This window comes from Dermacentor albipictus, chromosome 8 (assembly GCF_038994185.2).
Source record: "Dermacentor albipictus isolate Rhodes 1998 colony chromosome 8, USDA_Dalb.pri_finalv2, whole genome shotgun sequence".
Taxonomy (NCBI): domain Eukaryota; kingdom Metazoa; phylum Arthropoda; class Arachnida; order Ixodida; family Ixodidae; genus Dermacentor; species Dermacentor albipictus.
In genome coordinates this window covers 31,055,494-31,072,380 of record NC_091828.1, presented here as the reverse complement: position 1 = coordinate 31,072,380, position 16,887 = coordinate 31,055,494, and the positions used below count along the sequence as shown (strand labels likewise).

The window sequence follows — 16,887 nt, the reverse complement described above, 5'->3', positions numbered from 1 at the left end:
GCTATTCACAGCGTGTTTACAGGAGGTATTCAGAGACCTGGATTGGTAAGAATTGGGGACAAAAGTTAATGGAGAATACCTTAGTACCTTGCGATTCAGGGATGACATTGCCTTGATAGTAACTCAGGGGACCAATTGCAATGCATGCTCACTGACCTGGAGAGGCAAAGCAGAAGGGTAGGTCTAAAAATTTATCGGCAGGAAAGTAAAGTAATGTTTAACAGTCTCGGAAGAGCACAGCAGTTTACGACAGGTAGCGAGGCACTGGAAGTGGTAAAGGAATACATCTAATTAGGACAGGTAGTGACCGCAGATCCGGATCATGAGACTGAAATTAGCACAAGAATAAGAATGGGCTGGGGTGCGTGTGGCAGGAATTCACACATCATCAACGCCAGGTTGCCATTATCCCTCAAGAGAAAAGTGTATAACAGCTGTGTCTCACCTGTACTCACGTAAGGGGCAGAAACCTGGAGGCTTACTAAAAGGCTTCTTACTTTAATTGAGGACTACGCAACGAGCCTTGGAAAGAAGAATGATAGGTGTAACGTTAAGGGATAAGAAAAGGTCAGATTGGATGAGGGAACAAAAGCGAGTTAACGACATCTTAGTTGAAATCAAGAACACGAAATGGGCATGGGTAGCGCAAGTAATGAGGAGGGAAGATAACCGGTGGTCATTAAGCGTTACGGACTGGATTCCAAGGGAAGGGAAGTGTAGCAGGGGACGGCAGAAAATGAGGTGGGCGGATGAGATTAAGAAATTTTCAGGGACAACATGACCACAATTAGTACATAACCGGGGTAGTTGGAGAAGTATGGGAGAGGCATTTGCTCTGCAGTGGGCGCAACCAGGCTGATGATGGTGATGATGACTAATTCAAGGTTATCCCGTTCTGCCTTTGTTATGCACCGGCGACCTTCATAAGAATGCGGACTCCTTACTTCGCTGCTAGAAAGGTTCCACATGTCTTTGTTATCTAGACGATGTCACAGTATTTTCACCAACTTTCGCGAGTCATCTAACGCGTCTGTTGGCTATTGCTGTTTTCCAATGCGTCGGCCTACAATTGAACTAATCCGAGTGCCACTTTGAGACGTTGTCAAATTACCGTTCTTGGCCATTTCATTACGTATTCCGCCGCAGACGTAAGAAGGCTTCTTGGCCTATGCTCGTGCTTTCTTCATTTTATCAAGAAGCCATTCGTTCACTTAGCGACTTAACAAGGACGTTCGCTTTCACATGTGGCCCTGCTCAAACCAAAACCCTCTCTGCCCTCGTGCGCTTACTCACGGCTCCACCATTGTTGACATTGCCGCCACTGAACTAAACACTGATGACAGTGGCCATAGAATTGGGGCCGCACTTACTCAATTGCAGCGTAACGCAGAGCGCGTAATTGCGTACGCCAAACCGCCTCCTATTACTCGCCGAGAGAAAACTTTCAATTACAGAACGGGAGTGCTTGGTCTCCCTACAAATTCCGTCCCTACTTGTACAGGCACACATTCTACGTGGTTACCAATCACCACGCCTTGTGCTGACTGTCCTCACTTCAAGACCATAGTGGACGATTGGAGAGATGAGCGCTACGCTCCAACAATATTCACTTGCTGTTTTATACAAGTCAGGGCGTTTCCATAAGGACTCTGGCTGTCTCTCCCGTCATCCTGCCGGCAACTCTGAATATTATGCGCAAGGATACCGACACTTGCGTCGTGGCCATTTCTGATCTGCACGACATCCACACTGAACAACGTCGTGATGACTGCATGCTATTATCGATCTTTTCAATTCTGGACATTAGGAGCCGACGCTGCGTATGTTAGCGATCCACGCCAGCGTTTTCTACGATCGCCAGGTATCGCCTTAAAGGACCATAATTTAGTCTTTGTATCACGCCGTCTCCGGACATCAGTTCTTGAGCAGTTGCATGACGCCCCTACTGGAGACCACCTCGTAGTTGCGCGTACTTACGACCACGTACAGCGCCGTTTTTACTGGCCAAGCATGTACGGCTGGGTGAAACGCTAGGTTGCAGCCTGTGAGCTTTGTCAGTGCCGCAAAAAACCTGCTCTGCTGCCCGCTTGATGCCTTCACTCCATTGTTGTACCTTCAGAACCATTTTTGTTTGCGTCGGTCTGGATCTTCCCGGCCCTTTTCCAACGTCGAAAGCTGGCAATAAGTGGGTGGCTGTCATGAATGATTAAGAAATGCGGTACGCGATCACGTGAGCTTTTGTAGATCTGTGCAACTAAAGTGGCAGATTTGTTTTTACATGGCGTCATCTTGCATCACGGCTCTCCCCGGCAGCTGCTCAGTGACCACTGCCACATTTCGCGATCGCAGTCTTTCGCGATTGCTGCTCTTGTCTCCAGAAGTTGGACCTACTTCGATCCTGTACTGCCGAGCACAAGCTTTCCACCGCCAACCACCCGTAGACAAACGGACTGACGGAACGGCTCAATCGCACGCTGACATAAATGCTGTCTATGTACGTTTCTGAAGACCACAGTGATTAAGACAGCACGTTACCCTTTGTGACTACACCTATGATTCGTCCCGTCACGAGACTACCGGCTTTCTATCCATTTACCTTCTGTTCGGCCGTCACCCCTCTTTGTCCCTTGGCACACTGCTTCCTTCCTCGACGAGCACTCCCACTGAATACACTCGAAACGTCTTCGTCCGGGCTTACATGGCACGCCAGATTGCCGGCTCCAGGCTCACTGTGTCTCAGGCCACGCAGAATGTGCGGCACGACAGCCGAAATCAGGACGTTCAATTTTCTCATGGCTCTGTTGTCCTGCTGTTGACAACGTGTCGCTGCATCGGCTTGTCTGAAAAGCTGCTACCGCGCTACACAGGGCCCTACACGATATTGCCTCACAGCTCAGCGATATCAACTACCAGATCAATCGACTGGACTCGTATTTCCCCATGGGCGTTGTGCATGTGTCCCGGCTGTACCCTTACTTTGCCGCGAGTTCAACTCCCTTACAGGGAGCTCCGAGGCGTCGCCTTTAGAGGCGCGGTGTTTGTTACGGTGCAACAAAGAGCGGCGCCAGTCAGAAGACCCTTTCACGTGTAGGCGTCGACTCGCTCTCGTCAGCAATCTTGATTATGCGTCATTTTCTCTCGTGTAAATATTGTAAATAGATCTTTATACGTCACTTCTGCAACAAAACAATATCTCTGGAATGCCCCAGCGATTCGTGTTGATGCATGAAGTGCCATAAAAAGACTCAGTTCTCTATAGCTGTTAGGATGGTTTTCTTGGCGGGCTACCCACACTGGCTATACGAGCCTCGTGCGCAGAAGCCACTCCTTGCATTCACACCTGCTCATAGTAAATTGGTAAGACGGGCAATTCTGCAGCCATATTTCTCAAGTGCCTTGCGTAAATACTGCCATACTGTCCTAGGAGGCCGTTTATTAGCACAGGCGAAACGTTTAAATGGACCGTTCTTTGTCCCAGTAGCTGAGAAAATGCGTAGGAAAAGAAAACAGCGAGGCAACGTTCGTGACTGAAAAAAATAAATGATGGGGGTTTACGTCCCAAAACCACTATTTGATTACGAGGCGTGCCGTAGTGTGGGATCGCGGAATGACTGGAACCACCAGGGGTTTCTTAGCGCGCGGCTAAATCTAAGTACACGGGTATTTTACATTTCGTCCCCATCGAAATGCGGCCGCCGTGGCCGGGATTCGATCGCGTGACCTCGTGGCTCAGTAGCCCAACACCACTGCAACTAAGCAACTATGGCATGTGTCTCAGCGTCTTCTTTCTCCTCGTTTCGTGCGCAAAAAGCTGCATTCATGTTCTACAAACATGCCTTAGTGAACCACGGCGGGTGTTGGTGACGGACGAGGACAAGGGTCAGCCGAGCAGAGCGACATGGTCGCAGTCATACCGTACATACACTGCGTGTCCCAGCCTTTTAAGAAAATAGAACAACTCTTAGATTTCAATGTTGTTTCAGCGCTCCCAACAAGGTGTTTCAGTTGGCAGAAAGGAGCTGCCAGCTAAGAAAAGCAGGAGCCAATGTTCCGTTAAGAAGAGAAAACAGTTCGTTGACTTCGTAGAGATTCTCATGTACAGGAAATTGTCCCGTGTCCTGCGGTGCACGAGGCCTGGGTCAGACGGGCAGATGCTTCAATGAGCACTTGCGGAGCGCGTTAATGATGCCTGGCATGGTTACGATGAAGGCCCCAAATAAAACAACGGATGAAGGAAGGCGATCTGCCGCCTTCGTTGTAATCATGTATAACCGACTGGCCTACCAGCACGTGCTCAGTGCCTGACATTGATTGCGCCACTTTCTTGCTTTGCATGCCCACACGTTCAGGTAGAACCCATTATTCGGGCGAACCACATTGATTTGTAGATGCAAGGTTGAGCAAATGCGTGTGATCAGCAAATTACGCGGTGCAGCGCAGCAAGTTGCAGTGGTGGCGTAGAGGTAGAACACCCGCCTCGCGTGCAAGAGGTCCGTGGTTCGAATCCCGGTGCCGGCAATTTTCCACCGGATAAAAAAAACATTTTAAAAATCCGCGTGTTGATACAATTGCATAAACAGGCCTGGAGTGTGGCCTGATCCCGGTGACCAGAACCGGTAACGCACTCCCTCACCAGAGCAGGATTGGCCACCCTGGTGCAGTACTTGGCCACAACCTCCTATATGAACAACACAATCAAACCCCGGCCCTCAATCCCCAGCAGCTACGAAGCAACTGACCACGGCGGCGGTCAGATCTGCGACGCTACAGAGGGTGCTAAGAATCACTGGCTCCGGACAGGCCGCCATTGGAATATGAACCTGGCAACGTTTAACGCTAGAACGTTATCTAGTGAGGGGAGTCTAGCAGTGCTATTGGAGGAATTAGGGGGCAGTAAATGGGATATAATAGGGCTCAGTGAAGTTAGGAGGCCAAAAGAAGCATATAGAGTGCTAAAAAGCGGGCACGTCCTGTGCTACCGGGGCTTAGCAGAGAGAAGGGAACTAGGCGTCGGATTCCTGATTAATAAGAATATAGCTGGTAACATACAGGAATTCTATAGCATTAACGAGAGGGTGGCAGGTCTTGTTGTGAAACTTAATAAGAGGTACAAAATGAAGATTGTACACGTCTACGTCCCTACATCCAGTCATGATGACCAGGAAGTCGAAAGCTTCTATGCAGACGTAGAATCGGCAATGCGTAGAGTGAAAACTAAATACACTATACTAATGGGTGACTTTAATGCCAAGGTAGGCAAAAAGCAGGCTGGAGACAAGGCAGTGGGGGAATATGGCATAGGCACTAGGAATATCAGGGGGGAGTTATTAGTAGAGTTTGCGGAACAGAATAATATGAGGACAATGAATACCTTCTTCCGCAAGCGGGATAGCCGAAAGTGGACGTGGAGGGGCCCGAACGGCGAGACTAGAAATGAAATAGACTTCATACTCTGCGCTAACCCTGGCATCATACAAGATGTGGACGTGCTCGGCAAGGTGCGCTGCAGTGACCACAGGATGGTAAGAACTCGAATTAGCCTAGACCTGAGAAGGGAACGGAAGAAACTGGTACATAAGAAGCCGATCAACGAGTTAGCGGTAAGAGGGAAAATAGAGGAATTCCAGATCAAGCTTCAGAACAGGTATTTGGCTTTAACTCAGGAAGAGGACCTTAGTGTTGAAGCAATGAAAGACAATCTTGTAGACATCATTAAGGAGTGTGCAATGGAAGTCAGTGGTAACTCCGTTAGGCAGGATACCAGTAAACTATCGCAGGGGACGAAAGATGTGATCAAGAAACGCCAATGTATGAAGGCCTCTAACGCTACAGCTAGAATAGAACTGGCAGAACTTTCGAAGTTAACCAACAAGCGTAAGACTGCTGACATAAGGAAGTATAATATGGATAGAACTGAACATGCTCTCAAGAACGGAGGAAGCCTAAAAACAGTGAAGAAGAAACTAGGAATTGGCAAGAATCAGATGTATGCGTTAAGAGACAAAGCCGGCAATATCATTACTAATATGGATGAGATAGTACAAGTGGCTGAGGAGTTCTATAGAGATTTACACAGTACCAGTGCCACCCACGACGATAATGGAAGAGAAAATAGTGTAGAGGAATTCGAAATCCCACAGGTAACGCCAGAAGAAGTAAAGAAAGCCTTGGAACATATGCAAAGGGGGAAGGCAGCTGGGGAGGATCAGGTAACAGCAGATTTATTGAAAGATGGTGGGCAGATTGTTCTAGAGAAACTGGCCACCCTGTATACGGAATGCCTCATAACGTCGAGCGTACCGGAATCTTGGAAAAACGCTAACATAATCCTAGTCCATAAGAAAGGGGACGCCAAAGACTTGAAAAATTATAGACCGATCAGCTTACTGTCCGTTGCCTACAAACTATTTACTAAGGTAATCGCAAATAGAATCAGGAACACTTTAGACTTCTGTCAAGCAAAGGACCAGGCAGGATTCCGTAAAGGCTACTCAACAATAGATCATATTCACACTATCAATCAGGTTATAGAGAAATGTGCGGAATATAACCAACCCTTATATATAGCTTTCATTGATTACGAGAAAGCATTTGATTCTGTCGAAACCTCAGCAGTCATGGAGGCATTACGGAATCAGGGTGTAGACGAGCCATATGTAAAAATACTGAAAAATATCTATAGCGGCTCCACAGCCACCGTAGTCCTCCATAAAGAAAGCAACAAAATCCCAATAAAGAAAGGCGTCAGGCAGGGAGATACGATCTCTCCAATGCTATTCACAGCGTGTTTACAGGAGGTATTCAGAGACCTGGATTGGGAAGAAATGGGGATAAAAGTTAATGGAGAATACCTTAGTAACTTGCGATTCGTTGATGATTTTGCCTTGCTTAGTAACTCAGGGGACCAACTGCAATGCATGCTCACTGACCTGGAGAGGCAAAGCAGAAGAGTGGGTCTAAAAATTAATCTGCAGAAAACTAAAGTAATGTTTAACAGTCTCGGAAGAGAACAGCAGTTTACAATAGGCAGCGAGGCACTGGAAGTGGTAAGGGAATACATCTACTTAGGGCAGGTAGTGACTGCGGATCCGGATCATGAGACAGAAATAATCAGAAGAATAAGAATGGGCTGGGGTGCGTTTGGCAGGCATTCTCAGATCATGAACAGCAGGTTGCCATTATCCCTCAAGAGAAAAGTGTATAATAGCTGTGTCTTACCAGTACTCACCTACGGGGCAGAAACGTGGAGGCTTACGAAAAGGGTTCTACTCAAATTGAGGACGACGCAACGAGCTATGGAAAGAAGAATGATAGGTGTAACGTTAAGAGATAAGAAAAGAGCAGATTGGGTGAGGGAACAAACGCGAGTTAATGACGTCTTAGTTGAAATCAAGAAAACGAAATGGGCATGGGCAGGACATGTAATGAGGAGGGAAGATAACCGATGGTCATTAAGGGTTACGGACTGGATTCCAAGGGAAGGGAAGCGTAGCAGGGGACGGCAGAAAGTTAGGTGGGCGGATGAGATTAAGAAATTTGCAGGGACGGCATGGCCACAATTAGTACATGACCGGGGTTGTTGGAGAAATATGGGAGAGGCCTTTGCCCTGCAGTGGGCGTAACCAGGCTGATGATGATGATGATGATGGTGTGATCAGCGAGGCATTTGAGATTACAAGAAAACGATGCGCCTGCGCCAGCAAGCAGTCAGTTGCCTTCTCCAGAAGATAACTCAGATACTTGTAAGCTTTAAGCATGCACAGCGGGAGTCTGTGTATGTTTAAACTATCACTCTTTCGCTTTCTTGGTTTTTGTTGCATTCTGTATTTTTGTTTTTTCGTTGCATATTGGTATCAGGTAAATCTATGGCACATGTATAAATAGATATTCGCACTGCTCTTGTTCCACTTTGTTGGTTTCCGACATCACGTTTCCGACCTCAACAAGGATATACTCACAATTCGTGGTTAAACGCACCCTCCATTTCCCTCTTCTATTGTCATATACTTTGAAAACCTGCAACACATCATCATCCATCGCTTATCCCTGAAGTAGGTGTAGTGTTGCATCAGAAAAGAGTGGCCGTAATATTTTCACCATTTAGCTTGAGATGTTGTTAAAGGTATACAGTTCTATTCTACATCACGCATAAATATTGTCTCATGGTTCAAAGCTCGGAATTACTGGCGATACTGTTCGGCCCTTGTCTTGTGTGTATCTTGATCTGTGATGACGTTCGAATTTCAGCCTGTAAGTCATATTTGATAATAGTAGAGAGCAGTGCTCTTTACGAAATCTCGTCTAAACATCGCCATGTGTGGCAGTCACAATGTTCACAGCTACGTATTTTACCTATTCCCTCATCAATAACTCGTTTGAACCTATTTGCAACGCAGGAGGGTTCCTGTTGAATGAAAAAAAATTGCATTACAATAAGGATTGCGGCTTTGATGACGTTTTGTGCCATGAATTTAAATAAGAATAAGAAATGGGATATATATATATATATATATATATATATATATATATATATATATATATATATATATATATATATATATATATATATATATATATATATATATATATATATGGCCACCCAAACTGCGTGAAGAACTGAGAAGGGACCGGGTGCATTGAGCACGGCGGACGAAGTGCGAGCTCGCAGTGATCGAGCCAGGCGGGTAGCAGTTCCGAGCTCCTGGGGTGAACGAGACGAGACTTCCTGCCAGGCGAGACGTCTGTCGCAAGCTGCGGAGGATCGCGGGGCCGAGCGTGGATGAGAATATCCGAGGAACAAGGGCTCCTGCTACCAGTGCTCGAGACGCTGGCTGACCCGAGGGCCGCCAGTCCCTGAGCTGCCACAGCGGAGCTGTGCCGAGGAACGTTCCAGTCCGGCACAGATGTTGCTGTGCTTGACGCCTGCCTCACGTGCGACCACCGCGCGTGGATTGCGAGCGGCGTACGAGCCGGACAACGACGCCGCGCGGAACAAGGCGTCCCGTCGTTGCCGCCACTGCGTCTTCTGAGCTTGCCGAGCCCGACAACCGCCCTTAACGGGGGCTGAGCGGGTCGTCGTCGCAGCATATGTATATATATATATATATGTATATATATATATATATATATATATATATATATATATATATATATATATATATATATATATATATATATCTATGCCGCAGTGTTGTGCGTCTTGCCTTGTAGATATATCGGGATATATAGATTGTCCCCGTAATATCTTTGCGGTAGTGCGGGATGAGCTCGCTAGAACACCGAGAACTGTATCTTCACCGCAGAGGGCACATTGTCGCCACCACGCTGACCGACAAGGCGACCCAGCGTGCACAGAGCCCGTCACCGGTCATTATCTTGCACCCTCACCCTCGTGATCTAGGGACTTCCAAAGAGTGAAGTGGCGGGAACGTCGATGAATGGCTGGTTATGTATGAGTGCATCAGCAACAATAACCAGTGGGACCGGACAATAATGCTTGTGAAAGACTTCTACTTGCGGGACATTGTGCGACTCTGGTGAGAGAAGCATGAAGGAGGTGTGAAAAGTTAGTACGTCTGTAAGTAGAAATTACGCAATTGGTTTGAGAAATCTCTCGGAAGACATCTAGCGGCCGAGAAAATCTTGTGATCAGCGCCCAGACGTCTACAAAGCCGTAAGTCTCCTATATTCAGGACGTGTTGGCTCTGTGGCGCACTGTCGGCAAGGACATGCCTCAAGCGGACAAAGTCTGCCACGTAATGAAAGGCATAGCCGATAAAAAAAATTATGGGGTTTTACGTGCCAAAACCACTTTCTGATTATGAGGCGGAGGACTCCGGAAATTTTGACCACCTGGAGATCTTTAACGTGCACCTAAATCTAAGTACACGGGTGTTTTCGCATTTCGCCCCCATCGAAATGCGGCCGCCATGGCCGGGATTCGATCCGGCGACCTCGTGCTCAGCAGCCTAACGCCATAGCCACTGAGCAACCACGGTGGGTAGGCATAGCCGATAACGCCTTCAGTCGGCGATTGTGCAAGAATTATATATATATATATATATATATATATATATATATATATATATATATATATATATATATATATATATATATATATATATATATACCGCTTTACTGTGGTGCCATATAAATAGCTGCTGATGTGTACAATTCCGGTCAGCGTACAGGCAACTGCAAATATTTGCGGGATGTGCGAGCGCGTGGCAAAGTGACCCTCCTCCCCTTCTAGCGGTGAGCCCCTGGTGTCGAGACCGACGCCTGCACGCACGCGCGTCCCTCCGATACTGCAAGCGTGCATGTTTCGGCGCTTCCTCTTTGCGCGCCGGCGATACCTGAATGTAGCCGTGAGGTAGCCAACTTGCGATATGCGCCGGGGCAGCTTCGACGGGCATAACTTCGTTTAGTATAGAACGAAAATCAATTGTCCATTTTTGTCTTGCCGGTCTCCTTCTATAGAGCGCGTCTTCTGCGACACTCTTCTGCGGTAGAACGCACCGTTCGTAAAAAGAAATAAACAACGAAAATAGGCCACGAGAAGGTGCAGCCCAGAAAAAGAAAAATGATTTGTTGCGTTCGCCACCGGGCCGGCCCTATGCGTCAGCGCTCGTGACTCGACAAAAAGCGGCCGCAAGTTCACGCTTCCAAACACGTTTCACACAGTTTCGCCCGTCGAAGCCACCACAGCGCATATCGCAAGAGGGCTACCTCGCGGCTACATTCGTATATGGCCGGCGCGCAAGGAGGAACGCGGAAATATGCACGCTTGCAGTCTGGGAGGGAAGCGCATGCGTGTAGGCGTCGGTCTCGACACCAGGGGTCACCGCTAGAAGGGGAGGAGGGTCGCTTTGATACGCGCTCGCACATCCCGCAAACTTTTGATGTTGACTGTACCTCCGATAACCGAGTGTTCGAGTAACGTCTATAGTAGCCGCCACATTTGGTAGGGTTACTGCTGCACTGTTTCAGGTGTAAGCATAGGAAAGAGCGAGGTGCTATTATAATTCAGCACCACTATTTTCCTCCATCGAGACTTATATGTTTCGCTCGCTGACTTCAGAAAAAAGCAGTGACCGGCGCAGTGCCACGCACAAAATACATTTTGACGAAATATGCTTTTGAGTTTGTATGGCTGCGCCCTTCCAGGTTTGAGCGTGCGCATGCTCAAAACAGATTTGAAGCCCATTGATATATCGCAAGTGCCAGATATACTTCCATATCGTGTACACCTTCGTGTAAGTCAGCTTTAATGCCCAAATCAAGGGAGACGTGTACTTGTTTGCTTTCAACGAGTGAATGCGTTTAAGCGTCTAATAAATGTTGTCGCTCAGCGCAGGGCGCGCTTGCACGCATTCAAAGTTTCTAGGATGTTATCGATGGTTCTATCCGCTCTCTGTTGTCCCCGAGCTTTGTGCAATCTTATTGCATGTATGCGTGACGAGAGTTCCAGTTAGACAGGAGCAATCCCAGGAAGACAGGCGGGCACCAGCGATTACACTGCAAACTTCGATGACTTATTTATAAAAAGACAACGCGCCTGACCCGCTGGTCAGATTTCGATGATCGCCGACTGTGTTCGCCGCTATTTTTGTGCTTTGAGTGTAGCCTGTTATTGTGGGCAGAGGTTCGCCCAATAAAGCGCACATTTTGTTTTCACAGTTTCCCTACTGTGTTATTTACATCACTACAAGGTGGCACTAGCAAGAGCGGACCAGGTAAGGTGCCTCAATGTAGCGTACCACCGTACAGGGTGGAGACACTGCCTTCGTCGACCACCATATTGGGGCGAGCACAGATACGGCGGGTAAGAAAGCATCGGCCGACGCTCTCGTTTAGCAGGCGCTTGCGCTAGCAAATCCAGATGTATGAAGGCCTTGCACATTTACTCCCAATCCCAAGCGCTTCTTGCACGCATAAATAAAATAGCGTATGCTTGCTTGCATAGATCTCAGAGGAAATGATTACTGTGGAGCTAGGTCCGCGTTGGCCATCTGGGAAGCTCAAACCAATGAATTACTCGAAATGCCTGTGCACTTGCCGGAGAATTACATGCAACGCGTGCAGTATAGGCAGCGAAAGGCTCCTAGAAGAAACACTTTATTAGGATCACTTCTGCGTATTAAGAACTGCACAACTTCACGGCAGCAGTAGCAGCAAACGTGCTCGGCTGTCATCGACATGCCGCCGCTTTCGGCTAAGCTTAATTTAAAGCCGGTAAGGAAATTTCGAGATAACATGCTCAAGACAACGTCAAAATTCTGGAACCCGACATAGTCACGCGTGGCTCGGGTCAATGGAGATAAATCTGGTTGCATCTCCCGTTACAGAAAAGCTTATAATGTGGCCGTTCCGGCCGCTTTAAGAATGGTCAAACAAACAAAAGCAGCCTTCGCGGCATTATTAGACGGCACACAGCAGTACACAGCACGCTGGCATGCTGGTTTTTGTGACTGAACACAGTTCAACCGCCCTGCACCTGGCGCACAACACAGCAGCTTCGCAAACTCTCCAACAATGCTGCTGTACCAACGCTGGAACGAACGGGCACAGCAAGAGACTCGTTTCAATATCGCGACCACGCAGCAAAATGGCGCCACGGCGCAGGCGAAAAGGTGTCTCCACCCAGTACGGCGGTGCGTTACATCGAACCACCCTACGAACCAGGCACACAGGAGCAAAGTGCATAGAAATGTAAAGGCATTGTGAGTAGAGTAGGGTTAGTTGAAATTGACTGAACTAAATTAAAGATTGACGGCGAGAGTGTTCGCATACCCAAAATACATTGAAAAGGTAAAAGAAATTGTGCGAAAAAGGCTAAGATGCATCTGGAAAAATTTTTGGGAAATCCGTATCAGGTTGAATGAAGAATGTTGGTTAAACGATGTAGTTCACTTTTATACCCCTAATTGCATATGCGCCAACATGTAGTAAAATAAATATGCTTGAGGGTGCGCTATGTACGCTTTTTCGTAGCACACATGCCAGAAAAACAGTCGTAAGCACATTATTTATAACTGCGATTTTATTGCACCTCGATTCGGTGTTTTTCATGTATAAAATGAAGACTTTGACGAAATCTCAAATTGTCTGGAAGTAACTGCATGATAGGAAGAAAAACAGAACCAGTGGCGTAGCTAGATCGTCTGGCACCCGGGGCCAATAGGTCTTCTATCACCCCCCCCCCCCCCTCGGCTATAGTCGAGGAAGGCGAGGAGTTCCGGGTGTCTTCAGACGTATATGACACCCCCTCCACCCCCCCCCCCCCCCTCTGGCGCCTTGCACCCGGGGCCCACGGCCCCCCGGCCCCCCCTGTTGCTACGCCATTGAACAGAACGCCGACCACAATGGGGTTGTATAAAAATTCTTAAGCGTCTCGGCTTCCATACGGAAGCCTTCTTCACTGACTTGTTTAGGAGTTTTTACACAACGCAATTTTGGCCCGCGCTCTGTTTTTCTTCCTGCCACATTATGCCACGTGGGTGCTAGATGTACGTTAATACCATCTCCACCTTCAGGAGCAGTAATATTGGACAATAGACACCATCGCTTATACGATTAAGAAGAGTAAATATAGATGCACATGGGCAATAAGGATGTAGCTGGAGAACATAATTGCCTTTTCTATGTTTTATGCGACGCGACGTAGGCTAAAATCAAACAGTGAATCATCCTATAGAAACTAAGTTCGGAATGAGCGTTCAATCTTAACTTACCTGACCTTTCGTCACGCCGCAAATCTTCCTGTTTCTCCCTTTTTCGCAAAGTTTTTCACTTGAACCCCCTTTTAAAAGAGACCCTTCTTGCCCCTCTGTTTTATATTTCGGCCCGCACTGACCACAGCCTTAAAATCGGCGTGCCATTATGCCGTACTAACCAGTACAGTGACTCATTCATCCCCAGGACAAGCTTGGACTGGAATCGCCTTCGCGCATCAATCGCACTCATCACCGACCCTACTAACTTCAAGACCGCCGTTCAGAATTCCTTTTGTTAATATTTTTGTTAATACTTTTGTTTGTATCTTTACTGCATTACTTCTTATTTTGACTCCACTCCTTTCTGTAATGCCTTCGGGCCTTGAAAGTACGTGAAATAAATAAATACATAAATAATTATGTATCTATGTTAACATGACATGCTCTTGGACAAATTGGTTCATGCTTGTCAGTTTAAGAAGTGCTGCTCCTGTGCCTGCTTTCTTTCATCCTGTCTTAAGGGTGTGCTTTTCACCTGCCTGCTTCTATTGTGTACACTCGGCGACATTCTTTACGTTTTACGAATCGCGTTCTTGCACACTCGAAACTAAATGAACATTTGCTTGTTCAGTGCTAGCCTAAACGTAGGTGAAATATAATTTCAAAGTCCTGTACAATTATTAGGCATCAAATTTTAGTAAAGAATGCAAACCATGCTAATTACTATGTTTGCGTTCACGCATGTATAAAATTATTTATATGTAGCAAAAAAAGGGAATAGAATTTCATTTGTTTTTCGAAAATTCCTACTTACTCTCCCACGTACATCCCGATGTCCATATCACTCACTGGCTGGACCGCTGAGTTTGCGGAGAGCGAGTCCACCATGACCTTTGCAAACAGTGCGGTAGGGGCGACCAAGATAATAATAAACTGCATGCAATCAGTCCACACCACTCCACGAAGGCCTCCCTAAAGAAATCACATAGCATGTAAGCAGGCAGAAGTTCAAATGTGAAGTATACTATCAATTTATTCTTGTAATCACGACCACGGTTTTTGTTGCAAATTGCCATGTTTCACATACCTAACATACAATACACTCCCATAAAATTATGCAATCAATAACTTGGCATTTTAGAGACACCAGGGTATGAAACTATTCCTAAACGAAAGCGTAAGACACGCGCAAAGAGAAGAAAAGATTGATAAGTACGTACTCTCATTTGAATTTTCCATGTACAAATACCTTCACAACTGCTAGCAAAACCACGATAACAAAAAACAATAAAGAATCAGAAAGCACATAGCGCACATGCTGAACCAGCTCACAAGGAATCCAGGAAAGCACAGAACACCACCATGTTTTTATTGCGCTAATGTATTTCCGGATGAAGGTAACAGCTACGATTACAACTCCTTTGTTATTACTGAAGAAACAATACTAAACATGGAAGACAACTTGCCCCAGCACAGAAGTAAACCTAAGCCAAAACTGATGACTGCGGCGCTCTTCCAATCCATCTGCAACGAATACTGCCCCATTTTTTTACTTTGTTGGACTGTGGTTTAACGGCATCTTTAAACGAGTATTAGCTAGAACCGCACATGATCATTGTAGCAGATGTAGACTACACGGTAAAGCGCAGGATTCAGGTAGCACGGGAACTGAAGAGCTGGCAAGTGGCCGATACTCCTCTCTATGCATAATAAGGCATTCGAGATGACAGAGTATTGCGTATCTATCTATCTACAATCTATTGCGAATAGAATAGTGGACGTTCGAATATTTAGATTGGCGCATCGTTAGATGCGCCAATCTATTAGAGACTTTTATTAGAGACTTTTAGCATGTCCGGTATTCGGGCAAGCGCGGGCGGTTTTCCGGTTTAGCGGGGGCGTCAACCAGAGCGGCCAGATTGGTGGCGCCAGCTGGTGGCGCAAAGCTCAACCACACAAACACAGAGCTAATTACTATATTCTGCTTAGCTGCTGGCGTAAACTTTCGACAGTGGGGTAATCGTGTTCACAATTACGCCGCTGCCAAAAATTTGCACGAGTGGCGAAGCAGGATATGGTGAGTTACTGCAGTTTTAGCTATGCGTTTGTCTGGTTGATCTCTACAACACCAGGTGGCTTCATCGCTCCGGCCGCTCACGTTTACGCCCCGTCCATCCGGTAATCCGCCCAAACCGCTCCCGTTTACCGGAATAGCGTACAAGCTAAAAGTCTCTATTCAGTGTTTCGAATATTCATTTTTTCGAATAACGGCACATTCTGTGAATGGCCTGGCCGTGGTCGGCGCCTCCACGATCACCTGCGGCGTGCGATCTATATCGGCACAAGGATGACCTCGTAGACCGGACCGATCGAAATGATGAACGAAGGTGATTCCGCTTTTGAGGTATGGCTCTGCCAAGGGGTGCTGAGCATGAGGCAATCCTAACCCGCACCTCCACCAGTGTCGCAGCCTAGTAGAAGACGGAAAAACCGGCGTAGAGGACGTATGGAAGCACTGTATCAGGGCAGTCAACGCGACGTCGTTGTCGTCTCTGTTTTTCCACTCGCGCGCTACTTCAGCGTCATTCTCATCGCCTGGCACATACCCGCGGTGGCCATATAGGACGTGACAATATATATATATATATATATATATATATATATATATATATATATATATATATATATATGGTCGTGCGGCTGGACATTCCAGCAGCGAGAGACTGGCCCAAAATAGTCGTTTTTCGAGAATAGCGCCAATTTGCGCCCAACTTGGTCTCGTGACTGCTCTCAGTCACCGGTTTGAATGGATCTTCAGTGCGGCTGCCTCAGCTGCGATCTCTGTACAGCGCTCGCTGTCCTTGGTGCGGAGGCCGGCCAACTCTCGCCCACATTACGTGGGACTGCCAGAACAGGCCACCCAAAATTAATACACCAAAAATAGCCGGCAAACTTTCCGGAAGGGAGCAGTGGGAGACTTGGCTCGCCAGCGAGGATCGGGAGATGCAACTAGCGCTCCTCGACCAAGCACGGCGGACCGCTCAAGCCAGTGGGGCCCTGGACTAGGGGCTCCACCCCCTCGCTTTCTGCATTTTTTTTTTCTTTTAAATAAACGTTTTGATATATATTTCCTAAAGCTCAGCAGTGCGATGCCATGCCCAGTAGGCTACGG

General features: G+C 47.1%; 1 protein-coding gene across 1 annotated transcript in view; it reads right to left on the bottom strand.

Annotated features, from left to right (window-relative positions):
* LOC135914485 (sodium-coupled monocarboxylate transporter 1-like) overlaps positions 1-16,887 on the bottom strand; it is a 117,379-nt gene that overhangs the window by 83,262 nt on the left and 17,230 nt on the right. The window contains exon 5 of the mRNA XM_070522779.1: positions 14,530-14,687. Coding sequence (XP_070378880.1) covers positions 14,530-14,687 — 158 coding nt within the window. The remainder of the gene's footprint in view (positions 1-14,529; positions 14,688-16,887) is intronic.